The sequence below is a fragment of the Tursiops truncatus genome, chromosome 17 (genome assembly GCF_011762595.2).
Source record: "Tursiops truncatus isolate mTurTru1 chromosome 17, mTurTru1.mat.Y, whole genome shotgun sequence".
NCBI classification, from domain to species: domain Eukaryota; kingdom Metazoa; phylum Chordata; class Mammalia; order Artiodactyla; family Delphinidae; genus Tursiops; species Tursiops truncatus.
Genome location: NC_047050.1, coordinates 24,582,710 through 24,610,537, shown reverse-complemented (window position 1 = coordinate 24,610,537; position 27,828 = coordinate 24,582,710). Strand labels below are relative to the sequence as shown.

At 37.5% G+C, this 27,828-nt stretch overlaps 1 protein-coding gene across 1 annotated transcript; it reads right to left on the bottom strand.

The window, feature by feature from the left end:
* On the bottom strand, nt 1–27,824 carry CHMP4C (charged multivesicular body protein 4C). The gene is made up of 5 exons (XM_004328848.3): nt 27,472–27,824; nt 7,237–7,414; nt 4,950–5,064; nt 1,787–1,952; nt 1–1,604 (listed from the first exon to the last, which is right to left on the bottom strand). The coding sequence occupies exons 1-5, from the start codon at nt 27,659–27,661 to the stop codon at nt 1,540–1,542; spliced, it is 714 nt and encodes a 237-aa protein (XP_004328896.1). The 5' UTR covers nt 27,662–27,824; the 3' UTR covers nt 1–1,539.
* Between the last annotated feature and the right edge of the window lie 4 nt (nt 27,825–27,828).

The window sequence follows — 27,828 nt, the reverse complement described above, 5'->3', positions numbered from 1 at the left end:
GTCATTCATATAACAAATCTTTATTAAATGCCAACTGTATGTGAGGGACCGTGCAGAGATACACAATGGGATTGAACTGGAAAAGATACAGTCCATGACCTCAAATTACCACAGCCCAGCAGGGAAGAAGAAGAATAAAGTGATTGTTCAAGTAAATATGCAACATAAACCATGATAGATGATAGGAGAGAAAGCAGAGTGCTACAAAAGCATATAACAGGGAGACTTGATTTAGTCTGTGCAGTCAGGGAAAGTTTACCAAAACAAAGGACACTCTAAGATTTAAGGGATAAGTAAGATGTGGTATCTGTGTTGTGGAGGGTGGGAAGACTGCTAAGAAAAACCAGCATGTGCAAAAGGCCTGTGGCAAGATGGAACCATTAGACATCATCAAGTCCAACCCTTAGTTTTCCCAGTGAAGACACAAAGGCAAGACACAAGAGTTTTTGACTTGCCTAGTTGTACTGTGTTAGTGTCAGAGCAGGAGATGGAATCCAGAACTCCTACCTCCAGGTCTAGTGTTCTTTCCATCCCATTAGACCTTGTATTCCCTAAGCAAATGTGGGGAATTACTAGATCATTTTCTATAATGATGTTTGTCATTTTATGGTGCATGAACCATTATGGACAATACATAATGTTGTACTTTCACTTAAAGATCATTATGGCCAAAACTTTATTCAAGATACACTTTTAATTTCCTTCCTATATTTTTACGTATTTACAAGGAATATGATGTAAAGTATAAATAAATGTACAAGAAAGCACAAAACAGAAAAGAATGAATATTCACACATTTAGCACGCTGAAGCCATAACAGCATCATAATGGACTGGGAACGTTAATGCAGCCCCCTAAGTGACTAAATTATACCCAGGAGATTCTTGCTCAGCAGTGTAAGCTGTTAGTGCTTCCGGACATTTTGTGAAATGCATCCATTGTCCCATTCCAAGCTTAATTGGCATAATAAATGTCAATTAAAACTCCTTTAAGATTTTAAACTCAAGTGAAACTATTTATGTATAGACTCACACAAGACTTCTCTACAAACATGTCTCCTATAAGAGATACATTTCTTATACATTCACCCTGGGCTACAACATGGATACAGCACAGCAAACTTGCATTCTCATAGGAAAGGAAGTTATTTTCCCCATCTTTCCTAAACATATCACTCTTAAGTTGCTTATAAACTGTTATATGTTTTATACGTTCATAGAATTCAGTTTTCTTTCAACAAATATATAGAGAGTACCAACTACGTGCCAGGACTGGAAATAATATAATAGTGAACAAGGTAGAATGCCCCCTCCCATCAGTATGGAGAGATCCTCCAAAATGCTACCAGGAAGTCCCATTCCATCCCGGATCCTAAATCTACACATGACTCCTTTTTTAACTTTTACCTATGAGGCTTAAAAGACAATTATTCATCCAGTATAAATATAAAGCAGAATCTTTGTTAACTTCTATATTTGGCAAAAACATTTTTTGTGTCTTATGTACAGCTCATTAATTTCGGTGTCCAAAAATTCTGTTTTAAGTAGCCCAAGCTGCCAATTGTTTGATATCATCATCCTCTCCTTCTGCCCTCCTGGAAGATGCTGAAACAAACAAACAAAAATGGATAAAAATTAGTAATTGGTGACATTCATACTTTCAGCACAGAAAACAGGTATGAATTATGTATTAAAAGGTATATTTTATGCAATGAAAGAAAAGTGCTAAAAGGAATAGGCCTGGCTATTATTTCAGGTAATTATTTGACCACAGGTGGGCAACAGACCTGCTCGGGATCGATGTGCAGAGGAGGAAGTGCTAGACATGCGACCTGGTACTCTGTCTGGCTGTGCTGGGAGGGAGGAGGAAGGCACATTTGGAAGTCGGATATTTGCCATCTTCTTATTTAATTCTTCCTGCTCCAGTTCCTCAAGTTCTGCCATCAGCTCATCCTGAACAGAGAAAAAAGAAAGAATTAGGGAGTTAATGTTTCAAGAAGTGGGTTTCCTCAAACATAATAACAAGAACATCTGCTATCCAATTGATATGTGAGAACCCAGTGAAATGGAATATTTATTTTAAGACTAAGTCTGTTTTGCAACACTGAGCAATAATTAAAATATGAATATTTGGGGTTGTGCAAATTTGTTGTAGTTAATCTCATAATACTTCAGTCTTCAACAGTTTTTCAAGTAATTTGTGCTAGCTGAATATATAACCTCCACAGTGTCTAGGAAATTTACACCTTGCCTGTCATTTTTCCAATGTATCTTTTATTTTCTACTGTTAAGAATTAAGAATCTGTGAGACTTTAACTAGAGGAAATAAATATTTTCATTTGGACTAATGCTACTGAAATAAAACAACAGGTATAGCAAAACCATAACATACCAAAAGCAAAAAGAATCAAAGATATTATTGTTCCTTTGTCAAATTACCAAAACTAGTAAATATCATGCTCTATGTCTTAGTTAAGAAAGCTTCAACTCAAGGTAGGTACACTGTATTTCTTTCTTTTAGCAATAGCCCCAGAGTCTGGTTTAATCCTAAACTATTCTCTGTCCCAAGAACCTTAGAGAGGCAAGTCTAGTTTGAGGCTTTAAGGGTAAAAGTCACCTTATGACATATATGAGATGACTTGAGATGAATAGTTCATGTCTAACTGGCTCCAAGTGTCCTCAGGTTGAGTCCAACCCCCCTGAGAGAAGTTGGGAGTCAAAACTAAATTTGTCGTCATTAGAATTCTGAGGTTGTCATTATTAGAAATGACCTAAGATGCTCTTATATTCGACCAAGGAGATTTCTTCATTTATTCATCATAGAACAAATTTACTGAGAGCTCACTCCTGGCTGAACTCAGGGCTGGGGAGACAAAGTCCAAACAACAGTCCCTACATTTAAGGAGCATATTGAATGTAGGAGAAAGGCACAGAAACAAATAATTATTCTATATTAAAATGAGAGTAACAATACTATGGGCCAAGAGTGGAATTCCTTAAGCCAACCACAGCATTCGATCAAGTCACCATGTATCGGACATACAGTAAGCTGAATGACTGTCTGACCACCATTATATCTACCTCATGAAAAGGAAATAAACATGAAAATGTATAGCATGAGGCCATGTGAAATAGTGTGGTCAGTGTAGTTGTGGGCTTTATGATGCTCCACAGGCTGAATGAATAATGTACCTTCAGCATGAATACTCTGATATCCTATTTCTGCTCACAAAACAATTAAGAACAAATATAGCAAATGTAGTAGTAGCAGAACACACTATCCTACACTGAATGTATGCCCAGATTGCCAATAGTGCTTGATGGTTACCAACAGCACTGAAAAGATATTGATATTTTCTTTAGCAAATATGTGGTGACAGAATAATCATCTCCATCATTTTCAAACTTCAGGTATCATACACTTATTTATTCATTGATAAAAGAATTTTAGAATTTAAGAAACTTTAGAGATAGTCTAGGGATCCGGTCATTTCCATTTTATAAATAAGAAAACTAAGTGTCAGAAAAGTAAAGAGCCTTACACAAAGTTTAGTAATAAATGGCAGAACCCAGAGGTCTTAATGAGCCCAGAGCTCTTTCCACCATGTCATAGTGCACTCATTAGGTGCTTGTTAGTCTAACCAGGGATAGGCAAACTTTCTCTGGAAAGGACCAGACAGCAGTATTTTTGGCTTTGCAGACCGCATATGGTCTCTGTCTCGTAGCCTTTTTTGTTTCTATTGTCACTGCTGCTGTTGTTTTCTGCAATCCCTTAAACATATAAAAACCATCTTGTTCAACAGGCCATACAAAAACAGAACTTCAGGAGGATTTGTCCTGAAAGCCACATTTTTCCAACCCCTGGTCTATACTATTTTAAAAAGCTATTGAAGAAACAAACGTACAGACAACAAATAGAAAACAAATTTATGGTTACCAAATGGGAAAGTAGTGGGGAGCGAGGGATAAATTAGGAGTTTCGGATTAACGTATACACACTACTGTATATGAAATAGACAACCAAAAAGGACCTACTGTATAGCACAGGGGACAGCACTCAATATTTTATAATAACCTATGAGAGAAAAGAATCTGAAAAAAAATAGATATATGTGTATGTATAACTGAATCACGTTTCTGTACACCCGAAACTAACACAGCATTGTAAATCAACTATACTTCAATTTAAAAACGAAAAAGTAGAATGGAGAAAGATAAAATAAAATAAAATAAAACTAGAAATAAAAAGCTGTTGACACCCAGTTCTCACTTTCAAGGATTCTGTGGAACTACATCTTACTTATTAGATGTACCATTTTTAACACTACATGAACGTAGGAAGTCAGATTCTTTGCCATTGTAATCTGAGAATTGGAAATGTTTCAAAATTTGTGTGTACTTTGTGTGTACTTTGAGTAGAACAATTGAAATTCACAGTGCAGACATCACCATTATAATTATAGCCTGTATTACTGGACTGATTAATCTCAATGGAATGTGTGTGTTAATAATGTCACTCCACATTTGCTTTGTTTCATAGCCTAAGTAATGAACAGAGGCAGCCTAACCTCTAATTTAACATGAGCATGATCTGTTTCTTGCAGAGTGACACAGTCTGCTTTGTTTTGCCCAGATGTGCGAGCACTCAATTTTTCGTAATGGGGTTTTAGGCTTCAACCATTAAAAGGCACTAACTTTACATAATCACATGCTGCTTTTCCTTAATAGCTGAAAACTTAATTAGGGGGCTATTTGCCAAACTATATTAATCTTTCCTTTAAATCAGAGCTACCAACACTTCATTTCCCTCTTAAGACAGGTACTTTTCTAAGAAATTTATTCTTTAATGATATTTAAGGGAATGTGTAAGGAAACCTGCTTGCTCCATATGATGGGAAGCTGTCTTTTTTAGCGGCCACCATACTCCATTCTTTATATAGGGTCACCCACCTCATCAAAGTTATCGTCAAATCCAACTCGTTGAGAAAATGCTTCTGAGATTTCTTGGGCAACATCCTGTTGCTCTGCGATCTCTTGCATCAAATCATCTATTTTGTTCAGATCCCTGGGAAATAATATTTTGTTGAAATAGTTTAGAATTTTACTTTAAAATTATGAATTTAGATATAAATTAGAAAAATGAGTCAATTTAATATAAACTCTTAGTTATTTCAGTAGGATAGTAAACATTCTGGGTGATAAGACTTATTAACTTTAAGAATTGCATTTCAAAAAAATTAATAATTCTCTATATGTACATATATTTTAAATTATGTAAATTAAATTAAATTGATAGCCATTACATTTGGGAGTCACTAGAGGGCAAATTATTTGAAAACTAACAATATTTGTAGACCCATTTTGAAATTTTGTCTGGTAGGGCATATGTAAAATTTAAATATAAGCTACTATGTATTAACTCTGCAGGAAGTGGTACCATGGGCCACCAAGGACCACTGTGACTAAGATAAACTCGGGAAGCTCTCAGCAGCTGCTATCAGGGCAACTTTTTGTAGAAGGTGAACTCTGGAACTAGAGATCTATTTTCTAGACTGCCTAGTACGTCTGAGGTCCTGGCTCCCTGAGAACTTTCCCATAGCTGCTGATGGTCTGAGAGATTACCGATGAGAGCAGGATTAGGCCTATGAAGCCCTCAGAAGAATCAGCAACTTCAGCAAAGGAATCACAGGCGCAGGACGGACAGCTGCTTTCAAGACAGTTTCTAGCACCCAAGTCCCACTGGCCTCCAACCACCCACTGAAGCTGCCAGTGTCCGAATGCCAGCATCTGAGCTGCCTCTCCAGTACCTTGTCTCTGAATCATTCCTCCAACTCTGAAGCTAGGCCAAACTGATTGGATACCAGAGAAGTGACAATTTTCCTCATTATTAAGCAATTAACACTGAAATTTTGATTCCCAGTGGAATAAATCTTTTACAAGTTTTCCATACTCTATACATGGGAAAAGCTGAGTATTCTGACATAATTTCATGTAGTAATCAAAAAGAATACTTTGCCATTCTCCTATCACCCCTTATTTCTAATTCTTATATTTATAACAAATATACAAGGATTATTTATTTAAAAATCATATGAGAAAGGTACGCTAAAGTTTGGGCCTGGGAGTGAATTCTTCTCAAAAGGAACACCCAGGGCTGATGCTGCTAAACTACCCGGAGAGAAAAACTATGATTTTGTAATACATTTTAGCACCCAGCTTACAGCAACAATATAGGACTGTGACTCTGATAATGAATTGAAAGATCTCTCAGAAGCTGTCGAAATGATGGCTGATTGTCGATTGATTATCAAGGCAAGAAAATGTTAGCAAAGATGTCTTCAATGACCCCAGCGTCTCTCTCTCCCATCTTTTCCCATCCATGGAAGCTTCTCTACATCCCTCAGTCACTCTTTGCCCTTGCATACCTTTGGTCCAACCTTCACTATGATATTTAACTTTGGAAAAGGATTAGGTCCCAGACATTGATTCTCAGTGTGAATATAAAGCAAATTGTTAGCCCCACTGCCACTATGAATATAGATGACTGAGCGCTTACTCTGTGCCAGGAACTCCTAAGTGCAGTATATCCTGTATCTCATTGAATTTCACAATAACCACATGAGGTAAGTACTATTATTATTTCTAATTTACAGATAAGGAAACTGACTCAGGGAGAGGCAAAGTAATTTGCCCAAGGACAGTCAGCAGGATCTGGGATTATAATCCAGAAAATCTGACCCCAAATCCATGCTTTTATCTACTATTATATGTCAGTGGTTCTCAAACATTGCTTAGTATCAGAATCACCTGGGAGCTTGGTTAAAAACAAAAAGGCCCAATGCTTACTTTTCTTGAAGGAGCTTGGGCATCTGTGTTCTCATTAGTAGTGATTTTTGAGTCCCCCCAAAATTTGACAACCACTATTGTATAGTTCTAACACCTTCACAGATATTAACATTTAAGCCTTTTAAAAATTATAGAATGAAAATATTTGCAGGTGGAGTGTCAAACAATAGTGAGGCTACTGGGAAACATTAAGGGCAAAACGAATGTCCTTTATTTTTTCATGGCTTTTTTTTTCTTTTGCCAATATTACTTCTGCTCTTTCTCTGAAGGAACATTCCATTCCTACATGTCAAAGAGTCTCAAATGAGTAAGCCCATTCCTGTGCAGACCATCATATACTTCCAAAGCACTGAGGGAATTTATGGCTCAGAGGGAGACTAAAGTCACTCACATGTTTTCATGAAGTGCTTTCATGGCTTTTGCTGCAATGCCCATGTTCCTTAACACTTCCGTGTTGGTGTGTGAGTTTTCCAAGGCTTCTCTCTGGAACTCAATGGTGGAAAGTGTGCCATCAATCTGAGTGAGCTGCTTCTCAAACCTCTTCTTTCTCTTTAGTGCCTGTAATGCAGCTAAATAAGGGAGAAGCCACATTTATAAGGAGAGAGCCAATCACTCACTCAAGACACTTGCTGAGCTGTTTACTCAGCACCAACCATGGAATCAGTATTGTTGAAACCAAAGAGGATACCAAATAAAAAAACTAAAGGGTAGCATCTATCCTTTCAGTTGCTTGTACCAACTACTGCTTCCTGAAACATTTTGTTATTCTTCCAAAGATCTGCCAAGTGTCAGAAGATGAAAAGTCAAAATTTCATAGTCTATAAAATATACCACAGTAGTGTTTCTGTTAATATTGGATTTTAGAAAAAGAATAGATAAAATAGAAGTAAATATCACGTAATAAGAAAATAAAACTTTAGAGAAAGAAAGAATTTTAAGAACTATCTATTCTAGCCCTATTTTCTTATTTCAAAGACAAGTTAATGGAGACCCAGAGAAGTTATATGACTTGCTTGAAGGTAGTCAGTGAGTGACAGTCCAAAGCCTAGGATGCCAAGCTTGTCTTGGTCTGAAGTGACTATGATCAGTAAGGTTACATCTAATCATAAGTGTCCATAAAATCAACACTGTAGAGTCATTCTCAAGGATTAGATGGCATACTGGTGAGGGAAAAGACAGGTGCCTTCAGAGAAATGGTATCCAAATACCCTCCCATTAACACTTAGCAAAATCTTACGTGTTTCTTTCAAAAATCACAACACTAAGAGAGTTGACTATGGCACCTTGGAAGGAACCCTGAAAAATAGGCCCTAAAATGTGAGTTTTGATAAGGCATTTAGTGAGAATGCAAGAAAACAGCAGCAGCAGAATGCTAATATGAAGATAATTAAATGGAATTGACAAAAGAACGCAAATATTTTTATGGTTTCAGAGTGAACCATGTAAGTTATTGCAACAGAGATTTCTGAGGGAAGGCTGTTTTCTAATGGTTTTGGTCAATTTCTTCTTGTTCTTCCAACAGATTCAGTATATTTATTCCAATGCTTTTTGTTTGGTGCATGAAGACTTCTAGCCATTATACTTTCCTGCTGGATTTTATTAATGATCTATGAATCAATATTAGTTGATCTCCATTTAACCTTTGCCTCAAGTTCCATTTTGTTTTCTATTAAATTAATATTTAATATAAAGTTAATATTTATCTATTAAAATTTATATTTTGTATATTAATATTAATGTTTAATATAAAATTAATCTTTCAGTTTTCTTTTTATTACAATTTGCCTGTAATAATTTTACGTGGACCTCAATTTCAAAATTATTTTTAATTTGCTCTCTTTTGATATTGCCTATTACAGATAGCATTGAGTGTTTAATGTGTGTGATTATTTTTAACCATTCAGATAGTCTCCAACTTTTAATGTAAGTTTTTAAGTTATTCTTATTTATTGTAATAACTGATATATCATCTAGTATGGTCTTTTTACTATCATATTTATTGTGTTTTCTGTTTGTTATGATTTTTATTTTCTTTTTGCTTTCTTGTCTTTATATAGATTGATCAATTTTCATTTGTCCATTTTATCCCCCTTTAATTGTGGGATAGTTATATATACTAAATTACTCTAATGGATACCCTTGTATTTAAAATATACACATATAATTAAACTTAAGTTTTCTATTCATGTTGAAAATAAATCAAAATCTATAATTAATCAGTATCTATAAAATGTATTGTCCCCAAACAAGATTGTCTTATCACCCCAAACCTCACAGTATTTGATTGAAATAATCTAGATTTTATTAGTTCCAGATGATTACCAGTTTTTTAAATTATTCTTTCAATATTTAAGGAAACATTTCTTAAGTGCAGTAAGTTTCATAGATACAATTTCAACAGTTATTTACACTAAACCAACAGAGCTTGCTGGCTTATTTTCTTACTATTGCTTCTTGTATCCTATATTGTCATGAACCCAAGAGAAGAGAGATAATGTAGGAAATAGAATATGTTAAAAACAAAACTTGTATTAGTATCTTCAGGGAGATCAAGAGGCTATTGTGTTATAAGACAAGAATGAGCTTCCATAAAAATGAGCAACTAGAAAACAAGAAAAATTCTTAGAAATTAAAAACATAACTAAAAAAATAAAAATGTTAAAAAAGTAGAATAAATATAACTGATGACTAAATTAGTGACCTGGAATATAAAGTTAAGGAATTCTCCCAGAACATAGAATGAAAAAAGAGATAAGTTAATATATTGGAGGACAGAGCCAAGGAATCCAACATCCGTCTTACAAGGATTTCAAAAGAGAAAGAATGTTTCAGGGGGAGTGTGGATAATAATACAAGAATAAATAACAATTTCAGAAGAAAATAGAAACAATGGTGGGGAAAGAAGTAATAAATAAATTAAAGAATACGGTTTCCCCAAGCTGAAGGAAGACGATTCTTCAGAATAAAAATACTCACTGAACACTTAGATGCGAAAAGCAAAAAATAAAAGGCACATGCCTAGACCTATACTAGTGAAATTTTGTAACTCCAAGGTAAAAAAAGAAAATCTTAAATGTTTCCAGAGGAGAAACAAGCAAAGAGATTATCTACAAAGGAATGAGACTGATATTATTATCAAACGTTTGAAATACTGGCTATCCAACAGCAATGGAATAGTGTCTTAAAATTTTTGAAATGTTTTGAAGCTAGAATTCTGTAAAAATCCAAACTATTATTTAAGTCTGAAACAAAATGAAGTCATTTTTAGACCTATAGGCATTTAGAGAATTTATATCTATGCACTGTTGCCAAAAAAAAATACTTTTACTCCAGTAAAAATTTTTTTAAAAATCCAAGAAAGGACAATATAGGATACAAAAAGTAATAGTAAGAAAATAAGCCAGGGAACACTGTAGTTTAACAGTGTAACTAACTGTTGAAATCATAGTTACATAAGAGTGTTTCTCCATGAGGTCTCTCTCTTGAAAGAGAAGGCTGCCCAGAGCTCTACAGAAGCGCGTGGGGCATGCCAACAGGCAGGCTTCCTTCCAAGGGTAGGCAGGAAGCAGACAGGCTGGGGATTCTTACAGTTGCCAAAGAAAGGCTTTTTAGGTGTGGATCACTTTTCTATATTTCCCTCATGAGTGGTAACTTTCTTTCCCCGCCCCTTTCTGCCCACTGTGAAGGTCCAGGGTCAACTCGGTTCTGCTCTACTTCCCTCCCCAGGTGCAACACCACAATTTCTGTCCTTGCTGAATAGCACTAACACTTAATTTAAAGAACAGCTTTTATTTATTTATTTAATCTGTCCTTTAGGAAAGAGCTAAAAAAAAATTAAAAATTAAAAAAACAACTGGCACAAAGGCCTTTCTACAATATCATACAATATCACTGTGGAGAGGCTCTTCACGTGAGTGACCAGAGTTGTGTGAGGGTTTTCTCCTGAACGCAGGAATATGGCCAGCTGACCTTCTGTGCTGTCACTCTGCCTGTAGATCCACACCCACTATGACATTTATTACATTGGATTATAATTTTTGTAAAATGTATTCTACTCCATCTCCCCTACACTAATTATAAGCCCTTTGTGGAAAGATACAGAATCCTATCCATCTGTTTCCCCAGTTCCTGGCACATGTCCAACAAAATACTGTACATAATAAAAACCAGTGTTTACTGAGCATTTGCTAGATGCCAAACTGGTGTTAAGTGTTTTATGTGTATTATGTGATTTATATCATTAACTCTTACAAAAAAACTACAAGAGTAAATACTATTATTGGTCCATTTTAGAGAAGATAAGATGAATGAATACTAAATGAATACATTTGATAATTTTGTGCACCATGACAGCATGATATAACGGAAAGAGTATGGCCTTCAAAGTCAGAGTGTGAAATTTTCTTCCATGACTTAATAGATGTATATTCTTGGATAAGTCACTTTCCTTCTTGGATAAGTCATTTTCCTTCTCTGAGCTTCAGTTTGCTATTCTGGAAATGAGGACATAATCCCCAAGAGTCAGGGTGATTGTTCTAAGAACTAGTGATAATTTATGGAAACCACCTTATAAAGTACCTGTACACAGTAGAGACTGAGCAACTAGATATTATTTCTATTAATAATAGTGATTTATATAACAGTCATTCATTAATGAGATTGCATATCTTATTTCTGAGACCTCCGAGCAACAAGTTACCTGTTTTTTCACTCTAACTCACCATAACAGGAACATAATATTACAAAACAGCTCTGCATTTCAATGGTACAATACATAATACTATACAGCAGAGTATCCTAAGAAGCTAAACTCCAAATACACATCTCCACCCAACATACCCAGAGGTGGAAGATTCAAAGTCCGTCTCCTTCCTATCTTGTCAGGCTGGTTCAGTGTCCATACTTATTTGGAACCTAACTATACCCATTGGCCCAAAAGTATTTTCTTTTTTTTGTTTTTGAGAATTTTTAAAACTTTTCATTAAAAAAATATGCCACACTTCCTAGTAACAATTAATTTTAGATTACTTTCTGTAAATTGAAAAATGCAATTTGGTATAAAAGATGGGGCTTTGGAATCACTAGCATTGCATTTTAATCTTACCTTTAATCTTACCTCTACCAATTAAAAACTGTGTGTAATAACCTTGGAATGTGACCTTAACTCTCCTTAAATGATGCTCCCTCAGTTGAACAATAATTATAACAATAAAAATAACACCTAGAAGATGACAATAGAACATTGTACCCTGGAGTCAGGTTTCCTTTCAAATCTAGGCTCCATCTACCCACTGCTACGTGGCCTTACATAGCTGCTTATTGGAAAATGTGAATATAACTCATGCAGTTGTTAAAGATTAAATGAAATAACATATGTAAAGAAATTAGCCTGGCACATAGTGAGTGATTACTAAATATTAGAAACCTTCATCATTACCATCATCTTCTTCACAAGATTTCAGAACTATATTTTGGGAGCCACATGATATAATGCCCAACCTTGTTAATATTTTTTATTAATAACAATAAGTTCTGGAATTCCCTGGCAGTCTAGTGGTTAGGACTCTGTGCTCTCACTGCCAAGGGCCCAGGTTCAATCCCTGGTCGGGGAACTAAGATCCCACAAGCCACATGACGCAGCTGACATAATAATAACAAGTTCTGGTTTGGACACAATTTTGAACACCTATATTAACATATGGTTTCTGCCCTTCAAAATAGTTGGGAGAAATTTAAAAATTCACCAAGATGTGAGATCTCAACTTACACTATAATCTCCATATCACAAACTACCCATTGGTCTGAATCAGACACCTAAACTCTGAAGGAGGAAGCAGGTAATGAAAGTAAGTGAAGGAGCTGCTTGTAAATTTTGGAGATTAATCCTTTGTCAGTTGCTTCATTTGAAAATATTTTCTCCCATTCTGAGGGTTGTCTTTTGGTCTTGTTTATGGTTTCCTTTGCTGTGCAAAAGCTTTGAAGTTTCATTAGGTCTCATTTCTTTATTTTTGTTTTTATTGCCATTTCTCTAGAAGGTGGGTCAAAAAGGATCTTGCTGTGATTTATCTCATAGAGTGTTCTGCCTATGTTTTCCTCCAAGAGTTTGATAGTATCTGGCCTTACATTTAGGTCTTTAATCCATTTTGAGTTTATTTTTGTGTATGGTGTTAGGGAGTGTTCTAATTTCATACTTTTACATGTACCTGTCCAGTTTTCCCAGCACCACTTATTGAAGAGGCTGTCTTCTCTCCACTGTATATTCTTGCCTCCTTTATCAAAGATAAGGTGACCATATGTGCGTGGGTTTATCTCTGGGCTTTCTATTCTGTTCCATTGATCTATATTTCTGTTTTTGTGCCAGTACCATACCGTCTTGATTACTGTAGCTTTGTAGTATCGTCTGAAGTCAGGGAGCCTGATTCCTCCAGCTCCATTTTTCATTCTCAAGATTGCTTTGGCTATTCGGGGTCTTTTGTGTTTCCATACAAATTGTGAAATTTTTTGTTCTTGTTCTGTGAAAAATGCCAGTGGTAGTTTGATAGGGATTGCATTGAATCTATAGATTGCTTTGGGTAATAGAGTCATTTTCACAATGTTGATTCTTCCAATCCAGGAACATGGTATATCTCTCCATCTATTTGTATCATCTTTAATTTCTTTCATCAGTGTCTTATAATTTTCTGCATACAGGTCTTTTGTCTCCTTAGGTAGGTTTATTCCTAGATATTTTATTCTTTTTGTTGCAATGGTAAATGGGAGTGTTTTCTTAATTTCACTTTCAGCTTTTTCATCATTAGTGTATAGGAATGCCAGAAATTTCTGTGCATTACTTTTGTATCCTGCTACTTTACCAAATTCATTGATTAGCTCTAGTAGTTTTCTGGTAGCATCTTTACAAGCAGCTCATGCAGCTCAATATCAAAAAAACAAACAACCCAATCCAAAAATAGGCAGAAGACCTAAATAGACATTTCTCCAAAGAAGATATACAGATTGCCAACAAACACATGAAAGAATGCTCAACATCATTAATCATTAGATAACTGCAAATCAAAACTACGATGAGATATCATCTCACACTGGTCAGAATGGCCATCATCAAAAAATCTAGAAACAATAAATGTGGGAGAGGGTGTGGAGAAAAGGGAACACTCTTGCACTGCTGGTGGGAATGTAAATTGATACAGCCACTATGGAGAACAGTACGGAGGTTCCTTAAGAAACTAAAAATAGAGTTACCATATGACCCAGCAATCCCACTACTGGGCATATACCCTGAGAAAACCATAATTCTAAAAGAGTCATGTACCAAAATGTTCATTGCAGCTCTATTTACAATAGCCAGGACATGGAAGCAACCTAAGTGTCCATCAGCAGATGAATGGATAAAGATGTGGCACATATATACAATGGAATATTACTCAGCCATAAAAAGAAACGAGATTGAGTTATTTGTAGTGAGGTGGATGGACCTAGAGTCTGTCATACAGAGTGAAGTAAGTCAGAAAGAGAAAAACAAATACTGTATGCTAACACATATATATGGTATCTAAGAAAAAAAGAGGTCATGAAGAACCTAGGGGCAAGACGGGAATAAAGACACAGACCTACTAGAGAATAGACTTGAGGATATGGGGAGGGAGAAGGGTAAGCTGTGACAAAGTGAGAGAGTGGCATGGACATATATACACTACCAAACATAAAATAGATAGCTAGTGGGAAGCAGCCGCATAGCACAGGGAGATCAGCTCCGTGCTTTGTGACCACCTAGAGGGGTGGGATAGGGAGGGTGGGAGGGAGAGAGACACAAGAGGGAAGAGATATGGGAACATATGTATATGTATAACTGATTCACTTTGTTATGGAGCAGAAACTAACACATAATTGTAAAGCAATTATGCTCCAATAAAGATGTTAAAAAAAAAAAAAAGAAAGAAAGTAAGTGAAGGAGAGAGCAAGAGGTTAAGGGGAAAGGCCTTCTTTGTTTTCTCACCTGTGAGAAAGAGATAGAGGAATATTCCTCTATTATAACAATAAAAAATAGTGCAAGAGTGACGATAAATGGCCATGGACACTGGCTCCAGTATCAAAGAGACAACAGGAAGAAGTGGGAACTCCAGAGACCAGGAGAGATTAAGCCTGATCTATGGAAGCAACACCACTGGGCTCCAGTCCTTGGCTGCCATGCAGACTGCACGCCCAGCCTTCCACATGATCAAAAGAAGCAAGGGATCTGGATTTGCATCCCAAATCCTTCAAATTTAAAAGCTGAGCTACATTTTTCAAAAAACCTTGTGTGAGCAAAACAGATGATTTCTGTATGGCTGGATCCGGCCCCAGGACACCTGACACTTCTTGTGGCTTCTATCTGGCACAGTATGTTTCTCCCAAACACTAAGACCGGACGCTTCTGTTCCAAAGAGTCAAGAGGTGTATGTGAGGAGTATCCCTGTGAGCTGTTTCTCATGTGAAATGATGATGCCATGCGCCCACCATGAGATGGACAGGCTTTAACTTTGTTTTCTAATAACCAATTTAGGAAAGAAACAGTTGTATTTTTTTCAAAGACATTCGACAAATGTTGCAAGTAAAGCATCACTCCTGATTTAGCAAAGAAGGACACTTTTCGAGGGGTGTAATGTAACCTATGTAGAATGTGCAATTCAATCTGCCAAGCTCCTACATGTGCTTTTAGGCAGCTGATGAAACCTGGAAAACATTCTTTCTAAAACAAAGGAATCTACTGTATTCCTTTGTGGGGGAGAAACTTCCAGGGGTTTTGTCTCTTTGTATAACAGTGATGTTCCTTCAGCGACGGAGCTGCAGAACAATGTCCAGTATGTACTGCTGCCAAGGGATACACGAAGAGCCCTTACTATACAGCCCATTGAGAACTGGGACTGAAATGTAAGAATTACCCACTTGAACCAAAATTCAACTAGCCCTCTGCAACTCTACCACATTGCCAGAGGAGGAAGGCTTTCAGTCATCTATGAAAAATAACTTCAAATAGCAGAAAAGAGTTGCAGTTTCATTGCTTAGATAATGTAGAGGGCATCTTGATTGGAAAGGTCAATCTGTTATTCTTTGCTTGTTCAAGGTGTGTAAATCCATGCCATTGTTCATCTATTAGTTGGCAAAAAAAGGAAGAACATTTTAGGAACCATCATATCTAGTGACTACAAACAAACCTATCTGTGAAATATGAAACTGGATTACGACAGCTCTACTCTCTCCCAGGAACGGATGATTTCTAGAGAAGGCCTAAAAAGATGAAGCTTGGAAGACTTAATCCCAGAGAGTGCTTAAGTGACATGCCACTCACAATTGGTTATGTCCTCTTTTTCTTTTAACTGGGAAGTCTCCTAATCGTGTTGTTTTATTCGAGAAACTTCAATGTAAGCCCCGTTCTTACTCACATACAACTCACTTCATTAATCAAACAATAGTTCTATTTATGGCAACTCATTATAGTTCTCGAAAAACACAATCTGAGTAAGCATCACCATGAGCAATCCATAAATGGAATAAAAACAAAATGTTTCTGTTCAAAGTCACAGGTTAGATTGGAAACAGCTGGGGAAATATTAGAAAATTCTAACATTCATTTATTTGTCCAGGGCCAACCCATTATGAATTTTCCCCAGGCTTCGTCATTTTTAAAAAAATATCCTTCATCCATTCATTTCAGTCACTCCACAGGTATGCACTGGAGATCCACCACATGCTTGGCACTGCAGGAGCAAAGAAATAAGGCTACAATCTCAGAGGAGGCAAAATATAAAACGGGCATTCAATCACTTATTCATCATTCAACAAGCATTTATTAAGCACCTACCATCTTACAGGAACTGTCTCCATGGGTACCAACTTGTATAAGGTACATCCTTCACTTCAAGTAGCATAGGAGACATTGAGGAAAATAATAAGAGACACATACACAGCACAATGGATACACAGAGGAATGTACACACTACACTCTCTCTGGAGGGTAAGGGAAGACCTCACAGGGAAGGTAATGAAGCCAGGGTGACTGTCTACACAGATGCTCAAACACACTGCCCAGTAAGAAGCATGAACGATGAAACATATTACTTCTAGCCCCTGACCCTCTCCCCTGCTGCAAATCTCTTTACTAAATGATGTAAAGTTTCTGGCTGAGAAGCCGGAGCAAATCACACCAGTTTGCCACACTAGCTGGAACTTATAAGTAAGATCACACTTTCAGAGGTCTGGTCAATATTAAATGTCATTAAAAAGGGTAAATAGCAAGCTAAAAGAAGATTACACCACAGAAATGATGTAGTGGATTATACAATGGCAAAGCATATACTTGAGAAAACAATAAAAAAGGAATGAGAGATATTCTGAGGAAAGGGCATTTGGAAGAGGAATATTGCTGGAAGCAAGCCAGTAATGTTGTACTGAATTTTGTGTTAAAAAAAAGAAGAGTGATTGATTAATATTATGAAGTGTAAAGGATTACAAAGAGGTGGCCTTAGCCATCTGAAGAAAGATAGAAGAAGACAAGGGAAATGGAAGTTATTGTCCAACAGAAATGATGTTCCTCTCCGCATCCTAAAAAGCTCACACTTACTTTTGGAGATAAGGCAGTTCTTACTGCCAGGATGTCACCCAAGAGATTAATAGAGGAGATAAATCTGAGAGGGGAAGGTCATGACCTAAAAGTGCTATTAGGCTTGAGTTGCCAAAAAAGGAAGAAATGCTTGCATAAAAGACTTTTCCTTTTTTTCCATTTTTTCCTTTTTTTTAAATTAAAAAAAAAATTTTATTGGAGTATAGCTGCTTTAGACTGCTGTGTCAAGTTCTGCTGTACAGCAAAGTGAATCATCCATACATGTACATATATCCCCCCTTTTTTGGATTTTCTTCCCATTTAAGTCACCACAGAGCACTGAGTATAGTTCCCTGTGCTATACAGTAGGTTCTCATTAGTTATCTATTTTACACATAGTAGTGTGTATATGTCAATTCCAATCTCCCATTTCATCCCACCCACCCCGATTTCCCCATCAGTATCCATACGTTTGTTCTCTATGTCTGTGTCTCTATTTCTGTTTTGCAAATAAGATCATCTATACCATTATTCTAGATTCCACCTATATGCGTTAATATACGATATTTGTTTTTCTCTTTCTGACTTACTTCACTCTGTAAAAAAGACTCATTTTAAATATCTACCGAAATTCCTATTTTTCATAATTAATTGCTTCCAAGGTCAATTTCCAGGCAAGTAAAATTAACTTGTTATTGGAACACTATACCAATGTATTAATTAAAATCTACTTGACATTCTTTGTAAAGACCCAGTTAAGTGACCAGGCAGAATATATAACCAATTGAATGAATAAGTTTTCTACTTGCTACTAGTATTATTAGTAACCTGATAAATTGGTAACCTTTATGGGCCTGCTATTGCCTAGAATATAGAGGAAAAAGTATGAACATGAAACCAGCAAATATTAAATAGAAAAACTCAGAAAACAGCTGATTATGCTTCATTCTACAGGGTAGACATAGGTACCTATGGGTATAATTTTGTATGCTGTGTGTGTACCTTTGTGTATGTCTGTATATACGAATATGTGTATATGCATGTGTTTATATGTGCATGTGTGTATATGTATCTATATATGGATATATGTGTTATGCGTATATGTGTGTGTGTGTGTGTGTGTGTAATGTGGTTCTATTTCCTACTTGTAAATAAGTATTCCTTGTTCATATGATGCACCAATAGTTCCAACTACTGTGCCCACGGCTTGTAGGTGCTCCTGAGAACCAACAAACTTTACCCCTAGAGCCCCCATTAGTTCCCACTGCTTATGATTCTATGATTATTCCCCAGAGATCCTATGACCAACAAATCTGGAGGAATACCAAAAAAAAAAATCTGGAGGAATACATAATTCTTATCCTCAAAGCAAGGTGACTATTACTAACTTAAATTCTTGAAGAAAGGTTTACTTTGACATTGGTGATGAACTCTATGTACTATTCTTTAGTTTTTCAAATGTAAGTGAGAGAAAAACACTCAACAAATATAATAGTTTACGTAAATATAGTTTACATGAATAAAAGTTGTCAAACTGCTCAAAAAATGATAAAACATAGGTTCTTGTGTATATGATCTTTGAAATATGTGTAAATTGGCTTAACATAATCATAACTTTTTTTTCTTGCTTCAGTCAACACAGTAGAAGTTCTGAGTTAGGATAATATCTTTGTTCAACCTCCAAGGTTACACTGACTTTCCTTTTACATGAATGAAATATACAAAAAGAATGGTAATACAAATAGCACTGCTCATTGAGAAAGGCCTGTTGAACAATGTTCCTGCTACAGCAAAGAAGACACACCCGTTATGACTGTGCAGCATATAGCGCTCTGTGAAAGAACCAAAAAGATTCACCAAAAATTCATGTTCAAATAGAGAATGAAATGTCCAAAATGTTTTGTCGCACAATTTTATTTCTCTAACTTCATATGTAAGCCAAATATAAAAGTGTAAACTTTATTAATTTAAGCTCACTGGTTGACATTCAATTTTAAGTTTTTAAATACCTTCTAATACAAGGATTCCCAAATTTTAACGGAGAATAATCAACTTTTCCTTTCCTATACTTTTAAAATCACCACTCCTCCTTGCTTGCCATTTTGGGTTTGTTTTGTTTGAGGGTAGCAATTACACTGTTGGTACTTAAGTCACTAGACTGCTAGATTGAGAAGAGGTGTTGGAGGCTGCACAGAGCAGATGATGGGCAGGGCTTTAGCTATTCCCCATTCTCTCACTGGAAATTCCCACAAGATAGAAATATTTGAGAAAAGGGCTTAGCAGTGGGCTGAGAGAGCCACTGGTCCAGGTTTAAGAGCTCTTACTGCTTTAAAGTATGACCATATAAACTTCGTACTAAGTCCTAAATATTTCCAATAAGTAATTCTCTATTAATACCACTTGTTTGAGGTAAGTAATTAAAATCTCTGGTACGAGAAAGTCAGTTACTCAGGAAATGTCTTATTATTTGCTTTATATTTATTCCAGACTCTCGTTTTGTTTTTTTTTCCTTCACCTTCTGCAAATTTTTGAGCAATTGTGTATGTGTTAGAACTTCTATAAAATTATAGTCAGAAAAAGTAGGAGAAACTAAAATTACTGGTATATGCTGTAAGTTCTGGATGTAGTTTGCTAAAGCAGAGGATTGAGAGTGTAGTTTTAAAAAATAAAACCTCAATATTATTTATATATTTTAAGTGATTGTGATAATTTTGTCCCTTAAGAGCACAAATAGATTCATGTGTACTTAAGCGTATTACAAAAATTGAATACCAAAATAGATTATTCATGCCCTTTCCAAAACTGACCCCCAAAGCAAAGCATCATAAACTTTAAAACTCAGAATCAGATGTCTTGCCTTATAGGCATAGGCTAGAGTATTATGTGTTTTGAGGTTTCTTTTTCTGTTATCTTGAAAATAAAATCTGATCTGAAATAAGTAGCCCTAAATACTGAGAAACATACTAGTAATACTAAGTACATCTGAGGACAGTTCACAGTAATCTCCTGTTGTAGTTTCTTGAAACTGCATAAATCATACGATTTTGGCATAACCATGGTGTTAGTAGTAACTTTTCTACCTTATTCTATTTTATTGTGGCTGATTCAGTAAACTACAAAATAGCATAAATCAAGTAAAATTATATTTTTGCTGAATGTAAATATTTCCCCAAATATGGTGCTCTATTCCAGCTTTGTGGAATTTAAATGAAGAATAATAACAAATGAACGTTCCAATATTTATACTATAGCTTCAAATTCATGAAGGAAAAAAATAAACTAGATGTAAAGTTATATAACACAAGAAACGGTCCCAATTACCCTCATAGAAGAAGCTACGGGTTAGCCAAAAAGTTTGCTCAGGTCTTTCCATGCCCGAATGAACTTTTTGGCCAATCCAATATGATAGGTCAGCAAACTATCAAAATTTGTACCACAGATACTTGAAAGAATGATTCTAGAACAGATACACTCTATACTCTAGTTTCTGGGGAAGTAGAAAAGAAACCAGTGGTAACTAGAAGCCAATACGAGTTCACAAGGTGAAAATTTAGTTCAAAAACTAATCTCATGGGCTTCTTTTCTTTGGGTTACTGGATGATGACCAAAGAAAAAATATGGACCACCCACTGGCCTTCTAACTTTATACATACCAAAATCACCCAGAAAGCTATGAGTACCAGAATTCTAAACCTTATCCCAGATCTCTTGAAACAGAATCTCCTGCTGTGGCATCTTAAAAAGCTTTCCAGGTGAATCTGATGAACTTAACACACTACCAGTTCATAAACCAGCATTGTGAACCAGAGGTGTGTGAATATAGTTTGGTTTTAGGAATGTACTTTGTAAGGTATACTGAGGCATTGTTAGGGAAAAGAGAAAAAAACTTAGAGAAATAAGATGGTGTGGGCTAGAGATAGAGGTCAGGTGTATTCATAGCTAGATGAATAACTAAACTCACTGAGTGCTGGGGTGTCAAACCGGTAATCATGCCTTAGCTGAATCTTACATGAAACATCATTGCTATCATGCAGAGGTGATCCTGGAATGAAGTCCCTAGTGATGTGTCATGAGCTTCTGTCCTTGGTTCTGTCTTATTCAATAAATTTTAATACTTGGACAACAACAAAAAAGGCAGCTGAATAAATCTGTGACTGATTCAACCAAAAGAAATGGCTCATATATAAGCCAATGAAATTGGAATTTTAAAATCTTAATTTTAAGGCAACTGAAAATAAGATGATATTGAATAGAAATACATGTAAAACATGGAATGCAAGTTTAAAATATTGTTTTTAAAAAGCGGGGGAAGGGTAAATCTGGCTGGGATTTTTAATTCTTTCCAAGTCCAGTTGTAGATCCTTGCCAGGGCTCAGAGGGGAGTGGGAGGTATTAAGAAAGCGAGAAGTTTTAAAATTACAGTTTAAGTGAATAGGGCTCCCAGGAGTGGTCCAGACATTTTAGGTCCCCCCCAAGCAGGGGGTAAAGCCTGATGGGAGTTCCCGAGGTGAGGGAGGAAGTTGAGGGTGGAGGTTGAGGAAGGGTCGCATTTCTATTGATCTGTCTTTTCCAGAAGAGAAATGGGCAGTTGACCTGAGAATAAGATCCAGGTATTGGATGCCCCAGGGATAAAATTCTTTTCCCTGGCCCCAGAATACACAGAGTGTGGTACAACAATTGGATAATCAGAGGCAAACAGAACACTATTGTGATGCCTGGTTGTAATTTGAATACTGGGGGACTCTGGGACCCTGCACAACGATTGTGCAGTAATAGTACCCTATACACTTCCCTAAAGAAAACTAATTCCGGTGCCTAAGATGACTTGTCAGAAGCTCTGGGAGTGTTTCTTCACAATTAACACAGCAGGAGTATCTGTGTAACACATCCGGGTATCTGAGTGATGCCAGAGGAGAGGAGAAACAAGAGAACAGAATGGGGGAGGAAGAAAGGAGAGAAGAGATAGTGCCTCCCAGTTTAACAGCCCATTAAATAATACATACAGGTTTTCAAATTGCATCAGAATCATTGAGTTATTTGTTCCAAGTTCAGGTTTCTGAACTCTACACTCAACCCTAAATTAGAATTTTTAGGGGCGTCCTTCTGAGTATACACTTTAACCAGCATCCTCCAGGGCTTCTGATGCAGCTGATCTGAGGCCCACATTTTGAGAAATTCTATTAGGAAAAGAGGTCACCAGGTAAGTGATATCTCCCAGGGGAACTTCCATCTGGGTCCTGCAGTCTGTGCCTGTCTCCTATTACTTGAGCCATGCTTTCGCCCTCACTAGTTTGGCACTCAACCAGCTGATACCGATGTGGTTCTCTTTACCAATTTCTTCTGGTCTCCGGTGTCTGAGATTGCAGACTTCAGCTCTGTGACAACTATCATAAAAAGCCCAAAGAGATCCCAGCATTGAGCTAAACTAGTGGGACTGTGCCCACATCCCGACTCCAAGGAAGCCCCAAACTGCATCATGACTCTGAAAACAAATTCATCCTTGCCCCCAAACACCTCAGGGCTCAAAGGGAGCCAGCTATGCACACAAGACTCTCTGCCTTGAGGTCTCATTTCACCAAACAGACACCTGGCAAAGACGTTGAATGACCTCGGCTCCGAGTTGTCACTGGAATCCTGTGAAATGAAACTGAGGAGGGATTTTGGTCAAATTCACTTCCTCTCTGTCTCAACCTCTCACCTCTGTAAGTCCACTTCCCAACAGCCTGAGGCCTAGTGATAACTCCAGCCTGGATCCATCCCTTTTCACATAGTTACATATTTGGAGTTCTTGTTCTGCCTGGGAAAATGTAAGCAACAGGGCCACCACAAGAGTGAGGGGAGAGAGTAGAGCGGTACCGAGGGGGAAGATGTCAAGGGCCACTCACTCTCTGACTGACCTGCCCTGGTGAGCAAACCTCAGCACGGGAAGCGGTAACTGAGGAAGTGACAGAGGTGGGGTTGCAGAACAGGAGACTCAGGCAAGTGACTGCTGTCCTCAACTATGTGAAAGGTCTTCACATGACAGGTGGAGTAGATTTATTCCGTGTTATTCCAGAAGACAAATTGGAGCCAGTATGTGGACCTTACCAGGAAACTGATGTCAGCTTTAAAAAAAAAAAAAAAATGCTATGTTATCACAAAGGGTGATATATATAAAGTGCTGAATGGAGGGCTTGACACAGTAATGTCGTTAATCATCAAACCTTTGAGGATCAACTTTATCACCACCATTATGCAGATGAAGAGACTGAGACTCAGGCCAAGTAAATGGTCTAAAGTCACACCGTTTCTAAGTGTCAGGACAGGGCCAGGAATCAAACCCAGGGCTATCTGCTTTGAAGCCCAGGCTCTTGACTACAACACTAAGTTACTTTCTATCAGATATTTACACATTGATGAAAACTGAAGAGGGATATTACACTTAAGCAAATCCCTGTGACCATCTCTTAATGATTTTATTAAAAAAAAAAAAACTCATAAGGGAGGTTAGAACAGTGACCTCTAAGATGTTCCACCAACTAGTGTGGCAGGAGGGAGTTGCAATGTACTAAAATGTTGATACCTTCAGCTCCTGAGGCCTCCAGCCTGGGGTGTCCAGAGTCCTCGAGCTGCTGGTCCTTGGTTATCCCAGTGACACATACAAACATTATCGGTGCCCATGGGTGCCATGATATGAAAAGAGTTAGGAAGCACTTCAAGACTAAGAGACCTTGTATTTCTACCCCACTAACATTACCATGGATTTAGTTTTCTCATCCTTGACCCTGGCTACAGGGCAGAATCACCTGGAGGCACCTTTAAAAAATATTGATGTCCAAACCCCACCCCAGCCAATTAGATTAGAATCTATGCGGGCAGGATCCCGCAGGCATCAAGGTGACTTTCACATACAGCCAGGACTGAAAACTGCTCTAGGTGACAGTGCTCAGCAAAAATAGAAAAAAATTACGTGACGTATAAAAAATTCTGCTTTTCCACAAAGCAGATTACTAGCTTATATAAAGCAGGAGTTCTATCATAGTAATCTGAATAAACTGCACTAAAGAATGCCTGCTCTTCTCAAGTTTTTAACCAAATTATAGATCTTGCTTCAGTTGTTCCTCTTTTAGATCAACAGAGCCTTGATATCATGGCTGTTGCAAAACCAGTTTGGTGGTGCCCACTCAGGCTCTTTTTGGTAGATTATGGTAATTGCCAAAGAGGTTTGAAGTAAGAATTAGCTACCACTGCACAGCCTTGCTACAAGTTGCAATGAAAGTAAGTTTCAGACTCAGATCTGCAGATACATTTATTAAGCAAACATACATTGGCCAAGCAGGCAAAAAACAGTTTCTCAACCTGTTCATGAGCTCACTGAAGTTCCAGCTCTATGTCCTTTTAGTCTAATACACCTTATACGAAAGGCTCACTGAACACAGACAGCGACCTTCCCTGGCAGGGTGCTGTGCTCTGTGGGAGTTCAGACATCCACCTGAACCAAGGACTGGACACTACACTGATTTGATCAAGTCCCGGGTACCATCCTAACGTTGTTAGTTATACACCTAGTACATTCTTAACGCCTGTTCTTACGTGGGGAGCAAGGAAGTATCTCTAAACTATCTCAGCCAAACCACAGGTTTAGAATACCCACAATTTCACCAGGGAGATCCCATTTCTAACATTTATTATGCTAATTTAAGAGTTACTCATTTTACCAATAAAATCCATATTTGACATTGAGAATGCTAACTGTCAAAACTTCTGTTGTAGAGAACTAGATCACGGAAGAATTTGTACTGGCTGGGAGTATGGCCCTTTCTGATATGATACTAGATGGCCACTCAACTAGCATTCTTGACAGCATGTTAGCTGACTAACCGCCTCTAGAAGTAAAACTTTAACTGCACATACATATGTCACTTTGATTAACAGGTAAATTACGGCCATTCTGACACTGACATTGTGTAGCACAAGACCCATTTAGTACTAAGTATATTTGGCCTTATTATGTGTGTGAAAATATTTCTTGGGGGCTAACGGAAAACAGTAACCATATGTATATGAAGTTATTTGGAAGATGCTGATATTGACAGCGTTTCGAATGCATGGCCTGTGATTGGATTCTTTCCATAGTTTAGATTACAGATGGCCTCATGCTAACCAGACTCTTCCTACTTCCAGGGCCACTGTAGAATCAAGCTTGGGCTAACTCCAATGAAGTTCCCATGGATAAATGATGAAAAAGAAATAGCTTTTCTGAAACCAATTGATTATTTGCACTTGATACATCTCTAGCTACTCTGATTTAAGGAAGTTAGATTGATGTTCCTGATTGTGTTGCCTTTATTTATTTTTTTTTGGTGTCTTTATAAAGTCTACTTGTAGACACTTTATTTAGTGCATTGCCAACTCAAGAACGTTATATTATTTTACATTCTTTTCTTCTGAAAGCAAATCTATATTTCTACCACTTCATAGAAGCAGACGTTTCATTTTTCAGATTTTTTTAAGCCAGTATTTACTGAGCAACCACTGTAGATAAAGCTACGTACAGATCCAAGTGGATAACAAATCAAAAAAAAACACAAAAAAAACCTTTGACAGAGTACCTTGATGGGTACTCTAAGCAAATGGCAGAGTACCCATCAAACTGAAGAGGAAGGGCCCAGGAACAGAACAACAAATGGCTTTTTAGCAAGTCATATTGGCATAGTCTCTCTGTAGAAATTGCCATTTAATAACATCCCAAAATATTTCAGACACAAAGTAAAAATAGAAACCAGCACTTAACTCTAAAACAGCCTATAATGTGGACAAGAGTTACATGCAAGAGCAGAGGAAAATGAAACTTGGCCTTTTTGTTGTTGGTAGTAAATGGGCACAAATGTCATTTTTATGGAAAGAGCAGGATTTTCAAGGTCGACTCCAGGAGACATGATTCCTTTCCTGTGTTAAACAATAGCAGGGTCATTTAGGGCAAACTAATCTTCCCAAGGCTTCATTATGACTCAAGAAGCCCAACTTGAGGATGCAAGTTCAGGGTTTGGTGGTGAGCAGAGTCCTAAATTGCCACTTCTATTTCTGGGTCTGTCACTGAACTTGTGTTACAAGAGCAAATCACTTCAACTTCTTGCTGGGTTTTTATATGTGCCACGGGTGTTGTTTAGATCTATTCTCTATAGGGAGAGCCATACACTGAAGAAACCAATTAACTCTGGCAAAGAACAAAAGGTTCAAGGTGCAAGGGGATCACCAAGAATCATTACTGACTTAAAGTCCTTTCCGCGTGGCAAAAGCCAGTGATAGAATTAATATTTAATTCTCCAACATTACTTTTTTGGTATAATAGCTCAACTGCACAACAGCCAACTAAAGTCTTCAACAGCTGAGGAAAAGGGAAACCAGAACATACTAGAATATATTTCAATGGAGATTTACAAGCAAGTTAAAAAGTGCGATTCAAAATACAAACACACGGCAGAAAAGTTGATATTTAGCATCGAAATCAGCAGGACTGGACCAGGGTGAGACAAGCCAGGAGCAAAATTTAAGGGGGCACCCAAAAAAGCAATAATCAAGATAAATAATATTTCAATGCAATATTTGTGAAATTCAAAATTAATGCAAAAAAAATCCACGATGAACAAAACATCACATTTCAGAATGAATTTGAAATAAAGAAGGGCTGTGCAGAACACATAAAGGCCAGCTGCAACAGAAAAGAATCAGTAATACCAATCCTGTTTTTATTTTAAATATTGATATTTTGTTCATTATGGATGCTTTTGTATCAACTTTGAGTTTTTAAAATATTGCATAAAAATATTGTTCATCTTGATTCCTGAGATATGTGATGCCTCCTTACATTTTGCCCTCTAGGACTGTGCTTTGCTCAGCTCTCTCTAACTCCGGCCCCCTGGGGGGTCATTACCAGTTTCTAGAAAGGCCATGGGAGCACACCTGGTGGCCTGGGGGACAGGTGCTGTGGGCCAGACCGGACTGTCCCCAAGGAAACGGCTGGAGGTAGGAGGGGGAGAGTTCACGCCTGGGGCCAGACCCCGAGCCTACCTCGTTTATTCTTCGTGCCGTGCTTCTTGGCCAGGCTGAGCTCTCTCTGGATTCGATTTTCCAGGTACTCCTGTTTCTTGCTCAGCATCTCTTCTGTCTCCCGAAGTCGAACCAGGGCTTCCTGGGAGCTGGGAGCAGCTCGGCTCTTGGAAGAGCCTCCCCCTTTAAAGAACTTGCCCAACTTGCTCATGGTTGTGGAGTTGAAGGGTGAGAGCGGTCCCGGGAGCGTCCCAGGGCTCCCCGGGGCCGCGCCTGGGGAACAGGTGAGCGCTATCGGGCTCGGGTCTCGGAGGCCCAGACCCGGGAAGCCGGCGATCCTGGGAATCAACACGTCGTCGGGCTTGCCCAGGTAACACC